The sequence below is a fragment of the Bactrocera neohumeralis genome, unplaced genomic scaffold (assembly GCF_024586455.1).
Source record: "Bactrocera neohumeralis isolate Rockhampton unplaced genomic scaffold, APGP_CSIRO_Bneo_wtdbg2-racon-allhic-juicebox.fasta_v2 cluster10, whole genome shotgun sequence".
NCBI lineage: Eukaryota > Metazoa > Arthropoda > Insecta > Diptera > Tephritidae > Bactrocera > Bactrocera neohumeralis.
Window position 1 is genome coordinate 9,393,053 of NW_026089623.1, and position 15,113 is coordinate 9,408,165.

General features: G+C 39.6%; 2 protein-coding genes across 13 annotated transcripts in view; both read right to left on the reverse strand.

The window, feature by feature from the left end:
- The window catches only part of LOC126765079 (lysosomal thioesterase PPT2 homolog), a 541,306-nt gene that overhangs the window by 450,868 nt on the left and 75,325 nt on the right, over positions 1–15,113 (reverse strand). The gene's annotated exons all lie outside the window — the stretch shown is intronic.
- LOC126765052 (voltage-dependent L-type calcium channel subunit beta-2) overlaps positions 1–15,113 on the reverse strand; it is a 259,846-nt gene that overhangs the window by 14,870 nt on the left and 229,863 nt on the right. For 11 of the 12 annotated variants that reach the window (XM_050482641.1, XM_050482644.1, XM_050482646.1 and 8 more), the window contains exon 8: positions 398–1,459. The exons of the other annotated variant lie outside the window; for it this stretch is intronic. In XM_050482641.1, the coding sequence (XP_050338598.1) occupies positions 815–1,459 (645 nt within the window). In that variant the 3' untranslated portion in view covers positions 398–814. Of the gene's footprint in view, positions 1–397; positions 1,460–15,113 lie in introns of those variants that run through there. 12 annotated transcript variants of the gene reach the window in all.

Consider the following 15,113-nt stretch of genomic DNA (forward strand, 5'->3'; position numbering starts at 1 on the left):
AGAATACTGCATTGACAAAGCATCCTTTGGCAAGAAGGAAGCACAACTTCGCGTTAGCGAAGTAGTTTCGGAGCCTATTCAATGCAAACAGATAAACAATGCGCAAGCGAGTGTGGTGTCATCTACTATATTTTTTGTGGTGATATCTTGTGTGGTGGGTAATACTAGGACGTGCCAATAATGATCGGTTTGTATGGTAATGTATAGTTGGGAGGGAGAGGCTTAGGAACATTAGTATCCCCCGAAGCATCAAGAAAGCAAATCTCTTCAGATCCACTGATCACCGGTATTATGAAAAATTTTGCGAATCGAACGTCTTCAAACCTGAATGTTTTTATCAGTTAATTTCCTCGCACTCACCGTTCGGAACCTTATATAAAAAAGAGGTAACACACAATTTCGCCAGAAACTTACAAAAATTTTATTGTGCTTTAACTTTGTGTACAATTTATAGATTTCACTCGAAAAAAATGAATGTTCGCACAATATGTTGTCGCTCGGGGTTACTCGCACGGCTGATGGTTAGCGGATCGCAAAAAGAAGTGTCGGTGAACTTGTTTCTCCGCCCCTTTTGTTCCCTTTTGGTTGAGGTGAAAAATGCAGTGGCAAAGTAGTTATGTGTGATGTGGATTGTAGGTGGTGTAGAGATGAGTGTGGTGAATGAAGAGTGCTAGTGACGTACATATATTTTGATGCGGTGAGTGTAGAGTGTTCTGGATTATTGTTGTGGTTAGGTGTTCGGTGTTGGTTATGTGTCAGGTGGGGCAGGGGACTGAAGCTCATTTAGCCATCCCGGCCCCCCTAGGCGAATATTTCAACCTAGAAGTCGTTGCAACTGCTGGAGCGTGGCTACAACGTTGCTTAGGCCTGAGGTGCGGCGCGGACGGGGCGTTTGTTGCTGGCGTCGGGTCGACGTCCCATTCTGTTGCCGCCGGGTGGATGATGTGGTTGGCTGTCGACGCGATCGTTCATTCCGGCTTATTGGCGGTTTTCGTACTGCACCACGGTGGTGGCTACCAGATTGTTGACCGATGTCGGGTCTGGTGGTTCGGTGCAGCATGGTGTGGTGAGGCCACATACATATCTGGCACACGTTTCCCGAGGTACACTCCTGGGTAGTGTGGGTAGGTGGCAGACAATTGAGGCAGTGGCCGTGTGCCTGGACGACGCGCAGCCTTTGTTGTGGTGGCAAACCTTTAAAAATGGCGCAGTGCATCAACCGGTGCGGTCGATGACATATTGGGCACCGGATGCGTTGCGGCTCTGCTGCTGATATGGGCGTTGATGGCAGTGCTCGCGTTCCACTACGAGGAGCCGTTGATGTGGTGGTTCGGGGAGCTGCGACTGGGCCAGCCGCAACTGGGGCCGCCGCAACTGGAGCTGCCACTTGGCGTGGCACGTGGACAGTCGAGCGAATGGTTGGCATCGGAGCGAGTGGCATGTCTGCATCCATGTTCATCTGTATGGAAGAGTGTTATTTTAATTGTAAATTTGTTGCATAGATTGGATATGGGTATGGCTGCCACGTTGTGGCATAAGTGGATCGTCAAGTTGATCGATCATTAGTTAGTTTTGTTTGTTATTTTATAATATTTATTTTACTGGGTTTATTGGATGGTTTTATCGTTTACGCTTCGATCGGGGGTCGGTAAAAAGCATAGCTTAACGAGCGGTCTTGTTAATTTTCCGAATTGCGTACGGAGATCGACTACGCGAATATGACCGTCGGAGCCTTGGTAAAGCTTCTCTATGCGGCCAAGCCGCCATTCGGTAGGGGGGAGACATTCGTCCTGTATCAGGACACAATCTCCAATCTTTGGCGCATTTTCTGTAGTTTTCCATCGGTACCTCTTGTGGAGGTCCTTGATATAGTCTTCTTTCCATCGGCGACTGAAATTATGATGGAGAATTTTAATTCTTTCCCATCTATTTAGTAAGGATAGCGACTCCACGCCTGGCTCAGGTGTGGCCAGAATGGGTGCTCCTTTTAGAAAATGCCCTGGAGTTAGGGCTGTTAAATCGGAGGGATCTTGCGAGAGAACCGTAAGGGGCCGTGAGTTGAGAACGGCTTCGACTTTAGTTAATAATGTAGTGAATTCTTCATAATTAAATTTGTAGCTGCCAGCTATCTTCTTGAAGTGAGATTTGAAGCTCTTTACAGCTGATTCCCACAAACCACCCATATGAGGAGCGCTTGGGGATATAAATTGCCAATTGATACCTTGGGGGGCGTACTTTTGTACGATGTCAGGTGATACTTGTTTAAAGAAATCCACGAACTGTTTCTCTGTGGCTCGTTGAGCTCCAATGAATGTTTTGCCATTATCGCTCATGATTTTGGATGGGAAGCCACGTCGAGCGACGAAGCGAGCAAATGCCGCGAGGAAACCCTCTGTCGTCAGATTAGTGCATAGCTCAAGGTGGACTGCCTTTGTCGTGAAACATAGATACAAAGACAGCCACATAGCCTTTCATGAGAGTGGGAGATCTTAGCATGGACGCCTTTATTTGAAAAGGCCCAGCAAAATCGACACCTGTGGTGGTGAAAGGCAGAGCGAAATTGCAGCGTTCAGGTGGAAGTGCTGCCATAATCTGCGTTCGCATTTTTTGCTTATGCATAGTGCAGATCTTGCACATAAAAATGCATTTTTTGATTTGGGGCTTCAGACGTGGGATGTAATACTCTTGTCGTACCATATGTTGCATGAGGCGATGTTCGGCGTGTAGCATTAATATGTGGATGTATTTCAGGAATAATGTGGCAAATGGAGACTTCTCAGGTATGATTATGGGGTGACGTTCGTTATACGTAAGGCTGGAATTAGCAAGCCAGCCGTTTGCACGAAGCAGACCTTTCGTGTCTATAAATGCGTTTAGTACTAAGAGTGCGCTCCTTTTCTCAATTGGCTTCGATTCTCTTAGTAACCCCAGTTCGCGGCTGAAATAGCGCGTTTGGGTTGATGCGATAAGAGCGACCTTTGATTTTTGTAAGTCTTGGTGCGTCAATGTATCGCATTGGGGGCAAGTTGCTCCCTTTACCTTAAGTTTGAGTCGCTCTGCGAATTTGAGAATATAGGCGACTACTCAGAGTGCTCGGGGGAACGATGAAAATCGTTCAAGGATGTCATTACCATCCAATATTGTGTGGTAGGTGTCGATTTGTCGACTTTCGGGGGCAATTATGTTGCGCATTGGCGATTGTGGCCAGGAATCGGGAGATTCTGTCAACCACGGGGGCCATTCCACCATAGGTTGGTGGTGGCGAGATGCAGGGGTTTGGACCCTCTTGTACCTAGATCAGCAGGATTGTCAGCACTGGCAACGTGTCGCCAAGTGGCTGATCCTACTAGGTCAAGTATTTGCGCCGTTCGATTAGAAATATAAGTTTTCCACGCGTGTGGTGGCTTTTCTAACCAGGCTAGAACTATTTCGGAATCAGACCATAGATATAATTTGTATTTTGCCATGTTTAAGTGGATCTGCACCATGGAAACTAGCTTTGCTAGTAGCAGAGCGCCACAGAGTTCAAGTCGTGGTAGACTTACGGTTTTTAGAGGCGCAACTTTTGCTTTTGCCACTAGTAGGTGGCTTGTAGTTGCAATATCGCTTTGTGTGCGCACATATATAGTGGCACAATATGCCTTTTCAGAGGCGTCGCATAAGCCGTGTAGTTCCACTTTGTATTCGGGAGAATAGTTTACCCACCGTGGAATTTGTATCTGCGAAATGTCGGTCAGATTATTAGCGAACTGGGACCATCTTTCTAAGCGAAGAGGTTTCACTTGTTCGTCCCAGTCAGTTCCGTCTAGCCATAATTCTTGAATCAGGATTTTCGCTTGTATCATAATTGGCGAAAGCCATCCTGCGGGGTCGAAAAGTTTTGCCACAGAGGAGAGAATTTGGCGTTTTGTAATGGCGGATAATGCGGATACGGACTCAGTCGTGTATGAAAACTGGTCCGATATCGCATTCCATTGGATGCCCAGTGTTTTTGTTGTACTTTCCTTTTCGAATATAAGGAAATTAGTATCCAACAAATTGTCGTTTGGTATATTTTTCAAGATATTTGGGTGATTAGCTGTGATCTTTTTTAGGGGAAACCCTGCGGTGTTGAGGGCCTTTATCACTTGTGATAAGGACTCGTATGCTTGTGGGAGGCTGTGGCTCCCAGACAAGATATCGTCTACATACGTTTGTGTTTTTAAGATTTTTGTTGCCAGGGGAAATTCTGACTTTGTGTCTTCTGCCAGTTCGTGGAGTGTACGGATGGCTAGATATGGGGCACAGTTTACGCCAAAGGTAACTGTTTTCAATTTAAAGTCGCGTAGTGGACTATTGGCAGATTTTCGGAAAATAATCCGCTGAAAATCTTGATCCTCTTTATGTACCAGTATTTGTCGATACATGTTTTCGACATCCCCATTGAATACGTATTTGTATATACGCCAATTTAATATGAGGACCATTAAATCGGGTTGGAGTGTGGGTCCCGTAAATAGAATATCATTTAGGGAATTCCCCGAGCTAGTGGATCTCGAGGCATTAAAGACAACTCCAACCTTTGTGGTTTTTTTGTCAAGCTTTACTACTGCATGATGTGGCAAGTAGAATGAGTAATATTTGCCTTTAATGATTTTTTCGCATGGGCTTACTTCCTCCATGTGGTCTAAATGGAGGTATTCTTCTAAGACACCATCATAATCTTTTTCCATACTTAGAAACTGCTGTATTGCAGAGGTTCGAGAGTGACCTAAGGCGAGTGTGTCTGGAAATTGTTGTTTTCGAGGTAGTCGTACGACATACCGACCATTATCTGATCTAGTAGTTGTGGCTTTGTAAAAGTCTTCACAATACTGATCTTCTGGTGTTGTACTTGAAATGGGGGGGAGTTCTTCTAACTCCCAAAATTTTCTCAATTGTGAATTAAGGTACTCGTTTGAGATTTCCTCAACTTGAGTTGTCATTGTTGTGACTGGTTCCGCAACTAGTCCACTTAGGACCCAACCGAAAATGGTATTTTGCGCCAGAAGTGTTTTCGAAATTTTTTCAACACCTTCTATTATAATTTGAGATATAAGGTCGCTGCCTAATAGAAGGTCTATTTGAGCGGGGGTGTTGCAGTTGGGATCTGCTAGCTTTAGTTGTGTAACCTTTTGTCAATGCTTGCTATTTATATGATAGCTTGAAAGCATGTTCGTGAGTTGCGGTAAGACTATTGCATCTGCTTGAATGCGCTTATTATGCGAAATTAGGGTAATGGCGCAGATTTTATTGGAGTTTTGAACTACTCTTCCGCCCATTCCCGTAATTTCAAAATTGGCTAATTTTGTAGGCAGTTGTAGCCTATTTTGTGCCCTAGACGCAATAAATGATCTTTGTGATCCTTGGTCTATTAAGGCCCTGAGTTTAAACAGTTCTCCTCGGTGCTCGATGGAGACGACTGCTGTTGGTAGTAGTACCATACTTTGAATCTCGCTGTGTAGCGTTTGAGTTTTTAATGCCTTGGAGCAACATGGTGTCTCTTGGCAAAATTCGGGATTTTGTGTTTCGGGAGTTGCGGTTGCAATTAAACCCGTGGCTTTTTTCAGAAAGCGCTACTTTGAGGTGTGTTGGGAAAGTTATTGAAATGCAACATTGAATGATGCCTCTTGTGGCAATATACGCAATTGAATTTGCTTTCGCAATTATTGAGATTATGTGAGTGGGACAAGCAGTTTGCACAGAGTCTTTTTGCTCTGACAAGATTTTAGCTTGTGCCCTCCTTTACACAGTTCGCACGACGTTAATTTATTTTGCACAGTCACCGACTAAACCTCGTACTGAGCAGTTGAGTTAGCGTCTTTCTCTGAGTTTATAGCTATTCCTATAGCTCTCTTTTGGTGTTCTTTTTTTTTGCACTGCGGTCTGCTTATTTAAGTAACGCGATTAATACTTATTTTAAGTGAGAAACATAATCCAGTACTTATATCAGTGTGTTATAACTTTTCCACTATGCCCCCGGCGGGCTTCCAGTTCGGGGACAACAGGTTTGCTGCGCTGGCCCAAGGTCCCCAACCAAAACGTAAAAAATCGTATCAAAAACTGCAAGATGCTTTTCCTGACTTACCGCCAATAAAAAGTGATGATCCAAAGTATATTGTGATTAAATCCGACGAGAATTCTACACCCCTTTCGAAGGTTTCTTGTTTTCGTGTTTACAATGCCTTACTCACCGTGAGCAAAGATATAAACAAAATTAGTGAATTACGCGACTGCAGCCTATTACTGCTAGTGAAAAATAAGCAAGTAGCAGAAAAGTTTATAAAAACGAAATGTCTTTTCAACATTGGCGCTGTTAGCGCTAGCTATCATCAACATCTTAATTGTAACAAAGGCACCATTTATGCACCGTTTTTAAACGATGTGCCTGAAAGCGAAATAATAGAACGACTCAGTTCTTACGAAGTCTCCGCGGTTTATAAGTTCACTCGCAAAGTTGAAGGTGTTATAAAGCCTACTGGTGTTATGCTAATATCATTCAACAGTTATTCCCTTCCAAACAAAATAAACATCGCATGGAGGATGACCTCTGTGCGACCATACGTGCCTAATCCAATGCGCTGCAGGTCATGCCAAAAATTGGGTCATACGCAAAAACATTGTAAGGGTTCCCCAACATGCGAAACTTGCAATTTCCCTTCTCCACACGATAATGACTGCATCCGAGTCATGTGTGCGAATTGTTCTGGCGAGCATCGTTCTTCGGACTATAAGTGTCCAAAGTATATGCAAACCAAAGAAATTTTAAAAATAAAGACACTAGAAAAGTGCAGTATGCACGAAGCCCTTAAAAAGTATAGAGAAAATACTTCCCTCCCTTCCCTCACTGCTAGCTTTTCACATGTGCTTCAACCTACAAAAGAGGTATCCTCTGTATCCAACACACCAACAAAAATTTCAGCCATCAACAAAATTTCACAAAATCTAAAAATAATCATAGAATTGCCGACAATGACTTGCCTAGTACATCAAAACAAAACGCAGAGGTCACCTCTGCTCCCAACTCATCAACAAACTCTTTAACTAGAAAAAATCACTCATCAAACGCCAACAACAAACATATTTCCATCAACAAGCCTGCATCGATCAGTTCAGACTACAACAACGTCTCACATTCAGCTAAAAATATCAGCGACAACTGTACCCAACAAGCCTCTTTCTTAAATCCCAAACTTTTCAGTCCAACAACAGCCTCTCTCATTTCTAACTTAAACAACTCCTTAAACTCGCTTAATAAATATACTGACTTCAACAACACTACTACCAACACTACCGTGCAGTCTAACCCACCTAATCACGAAAATCTCTTTCCAACAACAAGCAATTCCAACGATAATAAATACTCTACTCAACATACTGAACAAATAGAAATTGACTCTGAATAAATACGCTTAGCTTTTATTCTCTTTTGAACTAGTACTCAATTGGTGACACTCAGCTTCAACTGACTGCTCATACGAGTTGATATTCGAGCTCTCTTCTGTTTCCCTTTTTCTTTTTTTCCTACATATGTATATACAAGATCATTCCCCAGCTATTATTCTCTTAAATGAAACTCACATCTCTTTCAACTTGTCTGCTTTTACTCCTAAGCAGTACATTGGCATGTTTAACAATCTTCCACATATTAGCACAGGTAAAAGAGGTATTGCGATTCTCATAAGAAGAGATATTCCACACAAAATTAATGCCATTCAATCCAGCTTGCTGGCTATGTCGATCGAAATTATCTTAGTTAAAAAAATCACCATTATCTGCACCTATATTGCACCAGATGAACATTTTACCAGTACAGACATCCTGCAATTAATCAACCAAGCTTCTACTCCTTTAATTTTCGCTGGTGATTTTAATGCATGGAGTCCACTATGGGGCTCTCCAATAGCCAACAAGAGGGGCAAATGCATTGAAGACGCTTTACTTTCCTCTAACTTAATATGTTTGAATAACGGATCCGCGACACATTTTTCCACTCACTCCACTTTTTCCCATGTAGATCTTACAATGTGCACCGACACACTTGCCACAGAGTGCGAATGGAGTATACTCGATCACCTGCATGGAAGCGATCACTTCCCCATTGTACTAAAATTGCACCTAGGTTCAACAACTAAAAACCACAAAATAAATCAGGTATTCAAAACTGATTACGCTGATTGGGAGAAGTTTCAGACACATTGCGAGATAAATGGCAATAATACCCCAATATCTGACAACCCTAACCAAGAAAGTGCGAGGTTAACAAAAATTATCCGTTCAGCAGCGAATGTTAGCATTCCTCATACAAAGCCAACAGCAAGTTCAAAGGGTGTTCCTTGGTAGAATAAAGAAATCGCTGAATTGCGGGCAAAAAAACAGACAGCTTGGTATGAATACAAACGCGCTCGATCACTAGTCAACTTAATATCTTTCAGGAAAGCCAATGCTCTTTCCCGTCGTTCCGCGAAACAGGCCAAGCGTAAATGTTTTCAGGATTTCACAAGCAAAATAAATCCTTCGTCTAGTCCTAAGTTAATATGGAACGCTTTAAAAAAACTTTCTGGAGTGCCTAGAAATCTAACCATTCAATGCGTAAAGGGGCCAACAAGTTTGGTAACCAATCCATCCGATATTTCCGAGTTATTTGCAAACCACTATTCTGAAACAAGCTCAGATATTTCATTCAGCACACAGTTTCGAACCTCTAAAACCACCACACTGTCCGACACTTCCTACTCTGTCTGCCCTCTTTCTTTTTCTGCTAAACAAATAGAAACCAGCATTTCACTGTCTGAATTCGAGTTCGTTGCATCTACCGTTAAGGGTAAGTCCCCGGGGCAAGATAAAATTTCTTATCCAATTATCAGACATATGCCAAAAAGCCTCAAGCTCCGATTGGTAAAGCTTTATAACAAAATTTTCAATACTGGTGTCTACCCACAATTTTGGAAAACGTCCTGTGTCATACCAATACTTAAGCCACACAAATCCTCCGATGAACTTGCTAACTATAGGCCGATTTCCCCCCTTCCATGTATGGGCAAAATTTTGGAAAAAATCGTGGCTAACCGCTTGATGTGGTATGCTCAGCGAAACAAGTTCATACCACCGAATCAAGTCGCCTACAAAAAAGGTCAAGGCACGTTAGATGCTTTAATCCAACTAGACTACTTCATTACTAACGCTTTGTCCAGCAAAAACCACGTGTCCGTACTATCTCTGGACTTTCACAGAGCTTTCGACAAAATTGGAGCCCATATTATTATTCGACAACTAAGAAAATGGAAAATAGGCCAGAATATGATACGTTTTATTACTAACTTTCTCACAAACAGAAAACTCAAAGTCAACGTAAATGGTTTTCTTTCTTCAACACTCCCGTTTTCTAATGGTACGCCGCAAGGCTCACCTCTTTCAGCCCTCCTTTTTATCATTGCTTTCGATGATATTAGTAGGATGATAAAAAATTACAAAGGAGTTGAGCACCAGATCTATGCTGACGATGTCCTAATCTACACAAAAGTCTCTGACGTTAATTTTGCTCAATCCTTATTTACTAATATACTCGCCAGAATTGAGACTTGGTCACTGGAGTCTGGTGCTTCACTTTCCTTAGACAAAACACGTATCCTTCATGTATGTAGGAAGCAAAATTGCAACGGTATTTCACTAACCCACAACCAAACTAACATCGAATGTAAAACACAGCTGAAAATACTAGGATTAATTTTTGACTCTAATTATAATTTTAATGCTCACTGTAAATATGTCAGAAACTCGTTAATGTCACGATTAAATATTGTTAAATATCTCTCGTCTAAGCATTCATTTATTCATCCGAACACACTAGTCAATGTTGTCAGAGCTTTGCTAACTTCTATGGCAATTGCTCCAAAAGCAGTATCAACCTTTTAAATGCACCTTACCATTGCGCAATACGGCGAAGTCTCCGGGCCTTTCCAACCTCGCCAATAAAAACGATAATGGCTGAATCTGGTTTACCAACTATTCAAAATAAAATTATAGATTCTTCGCTTCAAATTCTTGCGAAAACGGCTGAGAACACCAACCCATTACTTAATACAACTATCACGCATGCCACGAAAAAAAGAAAAATTCCAAGAATACAATCGGCTATTTCGAGATGCTTAAGTTTCGCTGCAGAAAATAATATTTTACGTAACGCAACACGCAAATTCACCACTCGACATCCTCCCTGTCTGATCAATGATAAAATACTACAGAATAAGCTTATGTTTTTGTCCAAGCAAAACACACCAAACGAAGTCTTTCAACAAACCTTTGCTGAACTGGAATCTAATTACACAAATAATGGCTGGAAATCGTGTCTGTATGTCTGCAATAACGTCTCCTTCCAATCGCAATCCCATAATAGAAGTTATCAGAGACGCGGTCATTGGTGCCCCTCAGAAAATCCAAGTAATGTGGATCCCTGGCCATGCTGGTATTACAGGCAACCACTTTGCAGACCTCGCTGCGAAAAATGTAGCCAGGACTCCTGCCTTAACATACTACGTCTCATCCAAGCAAGACATTCTTAACCTTATTAAGCACAAAAGGCATCAAAAAAACGCAAGCGAATGGAAAACATTTAAACATCACTACGCGGTCATAAACCCAGCCAGAAATCGTATAATCTACTTGTCAGCAGTTCCAACTAGCGCAATGAAGACATATACTCGATTAAGGATTGGACACACTATCATAACACACGCCCACTTACTATCGGGTAAAAGCCCATCCATTTGCCCCCTTTGCGAGGACACCGCTACTATCAAACACTTACTCACACTCTGTCCGATGCTTCACCCAACAGCCCACAACTCTGGCAACATTGATCTCATAAAACTACTAAGCGAACCTTCAGAAAAAAACGTGATGATTGTATATAGATTCTTAAAAACCAACGATTTGTTAAAATATATTTAAGCAAATTACATCTTTACTAACCCTTAGCAATTAGAATTTTTCACCTAGTTATAATTACAAGACGGCTGAAGGCCTCGTAGCCAGTGCTGCGTTTATGTATTTATATATTAAAACTCTTTTTGTTATATGAATTATTATAAAGAAAATAAATAAATAAATAATTTATTTTGTTCAGATGTGAACGATTGATTTTTAAAAAAGCTTTTGTTTAAACTGTTGTTGTTACTAGCTTGGGGTCTAATGAAACTGCGATTTAGGTCGTGTTGAACGTTTTTGGTTCTGACCGTCTTTTTATCTACCCTTTCCGCAATTTCGTATTGGGTAGTTAAAAAATCTTTCATCTGTTGCCACGTTGGGCATTTTCTTCGTGATGAGAGCGATTGCTCCCACAGAAGCAAAGATTTTTCCGGTAATGCCGCGGAGCATATGTTTACCAGTATGGGTCCCAATTGTCTGTGGGAATATTCTGTGTCGATAGAACCGACAAACAATTTGAAACAGTGGATTGAAGTTTTATGAACTCTTCACTTGTTTCTTTCTGAATTTTTGGTAAGTTCATTAATATGGTGGCTTGTTGGTCGACCAATATTCTTTCATTCTCGTATCGTTCTTTTAGAGCTTCCCAAGTCAAATTGAAATTGTAGTCATTTAATGCGAACTGTTTGACTATTACGCCTGCTTGACCTTTGGTTTTGTATCTGAGGTGATACAATTTTTGCGCTTGTGATAATTTACGATGGTTTATGTACACGGCCGTAAACATGTCCCGGAAGGACGGCCATTGTTCATAACCTCCGTGAAATGTTTCTGTATCGCATGCTGGCACTTTAAGGTGAATGCCTGAACTCGCCTCTTGGCTTTGAATTTGTGGCAGCTCTATTCTCGGTTGTGGAATAGGTGCAATTGCTTTAATTAATTTCAATTGATCGGAGATCATGGCTTTTGTCTCTTCATATTGGTCAAGGCAATTTTCATATTTGGCGTAAGCCGAGGATTTAAAATTTTCGGGTAGATCTGAGTCGTCAGTTTCTACTATCGCGTCATATGCAGATTGGAGACGTGTCCAGAAATTGTCAATATTTTGATTTTTGATTTCTAGCACCGATTCAAAGTTATCTTTAATCGGTGAAGATGAAAATCGAGTGCAGTATCTTATTAGGCTGTCACTCTCAGAAATGAATTTAGCGTAAGAAATATCTTTCCCCCTTTTTTGCTTTGTAGCACCTTGTTTCGAGCGTGTAGCTTCTGCAGGTGTACTTGGACTTTTGTCATCAGAAATCATTTTCGGAATTTTTAAAAATTGAGTAGATTTAGAATCTTTAGAGTCTGTGCTCATTTAGTAACAATCAATAGATTAATAAGAGTGAATTTTTTAGTATAAATTCAGATGAATATGAAAACCCGAAAACTCGTTTACGTAAATAAGAGTTTTTATTTCCGAATTAACGATTGTTTTATTCAAATATGCGTATGTCGTGTTACGCAGTATTTAAGAAATATTAAATTATATATTATATATTAATTTAATATATATTAATTTAATATATTGTATATTTTATATGTGTGTATATATTTATATGTATGTATATATGTATATATACTTTTTATACCCTGAACAGGGTATATAAAGTTTGTCACGAAGTTTGTAACACCCAGAAGGAATCGTCGGAGACCCTATAAAGTATATATATAAATGATCAGTATGTCGAGCTGAGTCGATTTAGCCATGTCCGTCTGTCTGTCTGTCCGTCTGTCTGTATATATACGAACTAGTCTCTCAGTTTTTAAGATATCGTTTTGAAATTTTGCAAACGTCATTTTCTCCTCAAGAAGCTGCTCATTTGTCGGAACCGCCGATATCGGACCACTATAACATATAGCTGCCATACAAACTGAACGATCGGAATCAAATGCTTGTATGGAAAACTTTCACATTTGACAAGATATATTCACGAAATTTGGCTTATGTTATTTTTTAAGGCAACAATGTAATCTCCGAAGAAATTGTTCAGATCGGTTAACTATAGCATATAGCTGCCATACAAACTGAACGATCGGAATCAAATGCTTGTATGGACCACTTTCACATTTGACAAGATATATTCACGAAATTTGGTATATGTTATTTTCTAAGGCAATAATGTAATCTCCGAAGAAATTGTTCAGTTCGGTTAACTATAGCATATAGCTGCCATATAAACTGAACGATCGGAATCAGGTTCTTCTATGGACAACTTTCGCATTTGACAAGATATATTCACGAAATTTGATATATGTTATTTTCTAAGGTAACAATGTAATTTCCGAAGAAATTGTTCAGTTCGGTTAACTATAGCATATAGCTGCCATACAAACTGAACGATCGGAATCAAGTTCTTGTATGGACAACTTTCACATTTGACAAGACATATTCACGAAATTTGATATATGTATGTTATTTTCTAAGGCAACAATGTAATCTCCGAAGAAATTGTTTAGATCGGTTAACTATAGCATATAGCTGCCATACAAACTGAACGATCGGAATCAAGTTCTTGTATGGACAACTTTCACATTTGACAAGATATATTCACGAAATTTGATATGTGTTATTTTTTAAGGCAACAATGTAATCTCTAAAAAACTTGTTTAGAACGGATTACTATAGCATATAGCTTCCATACAAACTGAACACATAGTTACTAACAGAAATGCACCTGTGAAGGGTATTTAGCTTCGGTGCAACCGAAGGTAACGTTTTTTCTTGTTTTTTTTTTGTTTTGCGGACTTATTCGAATGCCCTCGTACAATATAATTGATATAGTATAATATATATCTGTATATATAATATATATGTCCCCTTTTTTTTTTGTTTTGGTTGCGGACTTATTCGTATGACCTCGTTATATATTTTTTATATAGTATATTGTATATGTGTATATATGTATGTATATACACCCGCGGCCAAGCGTAACTTACCACTTGATATTTTTTGATTATTTTCAATTTTTTCGTTCTTTGGGTAACTTTTTCATGGATTTAATAGAATACGGGGAATATATAGATGGCTCGAATATATTTGGTTAACTGTTGATTTTAATCTGGCCCATTTGTAAAATTAAATTGAGACAACTTTTTTTTATTTGCACACAAGTCTTTGATTTCATTTTTACTAATTCTTCTAATAACTTAACAACATTTTTTGTTTCAATTGAAAATGGAATTACAACATATTCAAAAAGAATAACGGGAAATCTAATATGGCTAGCACCTCTAGCGGATATTACAGCTTCGATACGAGCAGGCATTGACCCAACAAGTTTCTCCAAAACACTGCTTGAAATTTCCTCCTCCCAAACACTTTCTAACATTTTTTTTAGTTCTGGTTTACTTTTACTTTTTTGACAGAACTTATTTTTTTTTTAATATTTTATATTTGGGTAAGTCAGAGATCACTTCGTTAAAACTTAACGGAAAAATTCCATTACCGCAACAAGTACCGTTACAATGAGTGATAGAACACGTGTTCGCTAGAAATTTCTTAATGGTTAGTTACGCTTGGCCGCGGGTGTATGTACATATATACATACATATATATATATATATATGTTTTTTTATTTTTGTTTGCGGACTTATCCGAATGCCCTCGTATGCACTTTCGTAGTTACAGGCGTCAATACCCTTTGTATATGTGCCTGGCCTGTATGTATGCGCTATAATATAATAAAAAGTATGCAGCGAAGACAAAAGGAAATATTTGCCAATGTTAGTATATGTATATATTTGTTGTTGTACCGGCCCGTTTATGTATTAATAAATATCGATAAATGTTGGATAATTATTACAAATATTCAAATTTGATAATTTTATATTTAATACTCCCCTTTTCTGCATATAGATTCAATTATATTTAAGTATATTTACTTGTATATAATGATGGTATTGTTTTTGCGGTCTTTTGTTATTGCGCGAGACGAATAAAAAGAGAGTTCACCATGCGTAAGTGTTCACCTCTTTTTGCCAATATGTTACGATATTAAAATTTTTAACTTCGTATAATATAATACGGAGTCGTTTTTAGTTGATATGTATGTATGTATGTTCGAATTGATTATTTCTTTTCTTTCTCTTCTTGTCTTTTTATTGTGCCTTTTGCTTATTTATTT